Below are 3,498 nucleotides of genomic sequence, written 5' to 3'. Positions count from 1 at the left end.
ACAGTGCTTGACACAATGACTGATTCATAGTAGGCACTTAGGAAATGTTATTGACTTATTGAAAGATTGATTTCCACAAAATCCTAGTTTTTCAGTGTTTGGGCATATTCCCATAACAATTTCCTTGACTGGACTGAAGCTCACAGAATTACCATTTCTGTTACTTCCATTTTTATCTGTGTAGTGTGTCCAAATTATGTTGAATGTATAGGTTACACAATTTGTAAATTGTACAAGATATACAAAAAGGAGCCAGGATGGAAATTAGAAGTTTTTCTAGAAGTCACTTAGCAGGTCTGTATAAAACTTTACATTGTTTGTTATATTACTTTTGTAAACAATGCATTTTTAAAAATTTTTAGCAAGTCAACAATGTCCCCATTATCATTTATCATGATTTCAACTGAAATCCTTTATTACATATAGTTAATTGATTTCTCTTCTTTTGTCACTTCTTGCCTAAGTCCCTGGTATTTAAAATGCTAATGTCCATACAATATGCATCAGAGTACATTTAACCCAGTTAAAATTCATGACAGTCTTGACAGATTCTGATTCAAAACATTAAATGTATCCTTCAAATTAATTTCTGTGATATAACTCTGAAATGTTTTAAAATTGGCTTTCAACTTTTTAATTTCATTACATAAATCATAACAGACACTCAATATTTCTTAGACACGTTCTCATTATACTCATCTCCCCATTTTTCCTTTCAATTTATACAGAGTTTTAGTAATTTGGAAAATGATGTTCTATATTTCTAGTTTAACAATTGTGGATAAATATTTAGCCTATTAAATATGTGTCTTCCCAGGTGTTTGTATGCTTTCTATTAAGCTAGGGTTAAGAAACATTTGCCATTTTTTACTTTTCCCTCATTATTATTACTGTAGTCATATTTGCTTTTTTTATAAAAATAAATCATTATTTAGTTTTTCCTGATGTTTCAGCCAGCTTCATAACTCATGAATTGCAAAATATTGGACCCAAATATCCTTTCTTCCTTTTTCTTATTGTTAGCTCTCTTCTAGTAACTGGACATGGTTTTAGAAATAAAATTAATTAGGCAGAGGAAAGACATATAAACAGAAAGAAGCTATAATTCCAAGAGAAAAAGACTCAACTCCCACCCATCCCTCAAGTATATTCAGTCCTTATCTTGCACTGAGGGTACACCAGAAGTTTAAAGCACTCTATAAATATTTATGTTTGCCCAAATTATCCACACAGGAAAAAAAGATGAAAAATGCCTATTGTGTAGACTGTGAAATAAACTTGGATGGACAACCAATGGAGGTAGTTCATCAGTATGTATATCTCAGATGTTGAAAATGGACAAATGAACTGGATATAAAATTTAAAAGAGGAAACTTGGTATTTGGGAAATTTAACATTTAAAAAATTCCAAATTGCTTCCTGAGATAAAGATTCATTTTTTAAGAATTTTGGACATGAATGATGGGGGAGTTTATTTTGCTTGTAGATGTGCATATATATGTATATGTATGCATATGTGCAAGTATATTTGGTATAATGGTTTTCATAAATATATATGTATACATATTTATTATATATATACATATATATATATATAAATTTGGGTTGAAGAGGTAAGAGGGCAAGAAAAGTAATGCTAATTTCATGAAAATAAAATGCAATTTTAAGGGAGAATAATATCCTTGATGGTATATGTCAAGTAATGGATTACCACACTCTAAAAAATCAAAACTGTGGATCATCCAAAGGCCAATAGAGAAAGACATGATATATATGATTTGACTGCAGCATATTATTAATAAAGAAATGGTCAGGAAAAGTCATGCAAATTATCAAAAAGTTTTATGAACAGAAAAAGGTATACATCTTTTATGGATAAGAAGAAAAAAATATGGATATCTCTCATATTCCAAGGATAGCCATGTTATGTCAAAAGATGTAGAAGACCTTAATTTCGAGAGTAAATAAATAAGTAGTTAGTAATAATAATTATTATGACAATAATAAAAATATATTTGTATAGTGCTTAAAGTTTTACAAAGCACTTCAAAATATTTTCTCATTATCCTCACAAAAACTCTGGAATATGGTTATTATTATTAACCCCTAAGATCGCACAACTAGTAAGTATTTGAAACTGGATTTGAAATCAAGTCATCCTGACTCTAAGTCCAGTGTCTACTTACTGTACTACCTTGCCTCCTTACATATATGAATGAGTGGAATGCAAGATGACATTTGGCTATCTCATGATCAGCAAAATTGGAGACACTACATTCATAAATATAGGCAAAGATCCATTGAAATATCCAAGTATCTAGTTACATTAGGAAAAAAATACTTTATCCTAATATTTGAGAAGAAAGTTTTTGGAAGATTTTGTTATTTCTTTTGCATTATTTGAATAATTCTCAATTCCCTACTTTTCCCCCCAGTGTTTAAAAATAGAAATGAAAATTAAATATCTTGGATATGACTTTTTATTATTGTTGTAATTGTTTAAAGCAACAGAGAACAAGGTGATCTTTATGTTTACTATGCTCATATATTCATACCCTTATACAAACCTAAGATTTCAGTGATTTGATGTTCCTTCCAGCAATTAAATTCACAACCCATTTATGATAACTCTTTCTATGTGATTCCTATCCATTTTCCTATCAGTTCAACACAAATTGTTTGCCAATTTTGCTAGAGGTGGTACTCAATTCTGACTTCAAGAGGATATGCATGGAGCACTTTGCTTATTCACCCATCCCTCACACCCTATGACATCACATATTCAGGTTTCCCCCCATCTCTCACAATGTCTCTGGCTCTCTCTGTCTCTGTATTTCTCTCTCATTATCTATCCATGCTTTCACACACACACACACACACACACACACACATATACTTGTATAAAAGTATATAGATAAATAATTAAATTATTTCATTTTTATGTAATTTTTTGCTTCCAATTTGAACACTCTTTGTGACAACGAAAAATAATTAACCAACACTACTCCATAAGTAAATATTATTTGATTAGATTTGCATTATTATCATAGTATTTAACATTATATATGATATAAAGCATATGCTCTGGTAATCTCCTATCTCTGTTCTAAGATGGATATTGATAAAAGTTATTTTTGTAGATATTTTCACTGAGATCTTCAGCAATTTTTCCATTACTCAGAGTTTAGCTCCTTAGCCATATTTGTCAAAAGCATATAGGCACAGTTATGTGTTTTTCATGACATTTATTTGTATACACACATATGTGTGTGTTTATATATATATATATATTTTAGGTTCATAGTGGCTTTATTGGGGACAAAGTACCAGGGGATTAGGAGCTGGCATTGGGGCCCTTCTTCTTGCCAAATGTGGGCCCTACGTTGACAAAGTGTAGGTTGTACTGCATCCTCCTCTTAGCATGCCCAGTCTTCTCCTTCTTCTCCTTCTCCTTCTTCTTCTTCTTCTTCTTCTTCTTCTTCTTCTTCTTCTTCTTCT

The 3,498-nt window shown here is 30.8% G+C and overlaps 1 protein-coding gene across 1 annotated transcript in view; it reads right to left on the bottom strand.

Moving 5' to 3' along the window:
* Nucleotides 1-3,334: 3,334 nt before the first annotated feature.
* The window catches only part of LOC138149283 (ubiquitin-like protein FUBI), a 541-nt gene continuing 377 nt past the window's right edge, over nucleotides 3,335-3,498 (bottom strand). The window contains exon 2 of the mRNA XM_069072294.1: nucleotides 3,335-3,496. Coding sequence (XP_068928395.1) covers nucleotides 3,335-3,496 — 162 coding nt within the window. The remainder of the gene's footprint in view (nucleotides 3,497-3,498) is intronic.

The sequence above is a fragment of the Petaurus breviceps genome, unplaced genomic scaffold (genome assembly GCF_028583685.1).
Source record: "Petaurus breviceps papuanus isolate PSGF00001 unplaced genomic scaffold, PetGlider_PUasm1.0 90845, whole genome shotgun sequence".
Taxonomy (NCBI): Eukaryota; Metazoa; Chordata; class Mammalia; order Diprotodontia; family Petauridae; genus Petaurus; species Petaurus breviceps.
The sequence above is the reverse complement of the archived record's forward strand: the minus strand, read 5'-3'. Positions and strand labels throughout refer to the sequence as shown.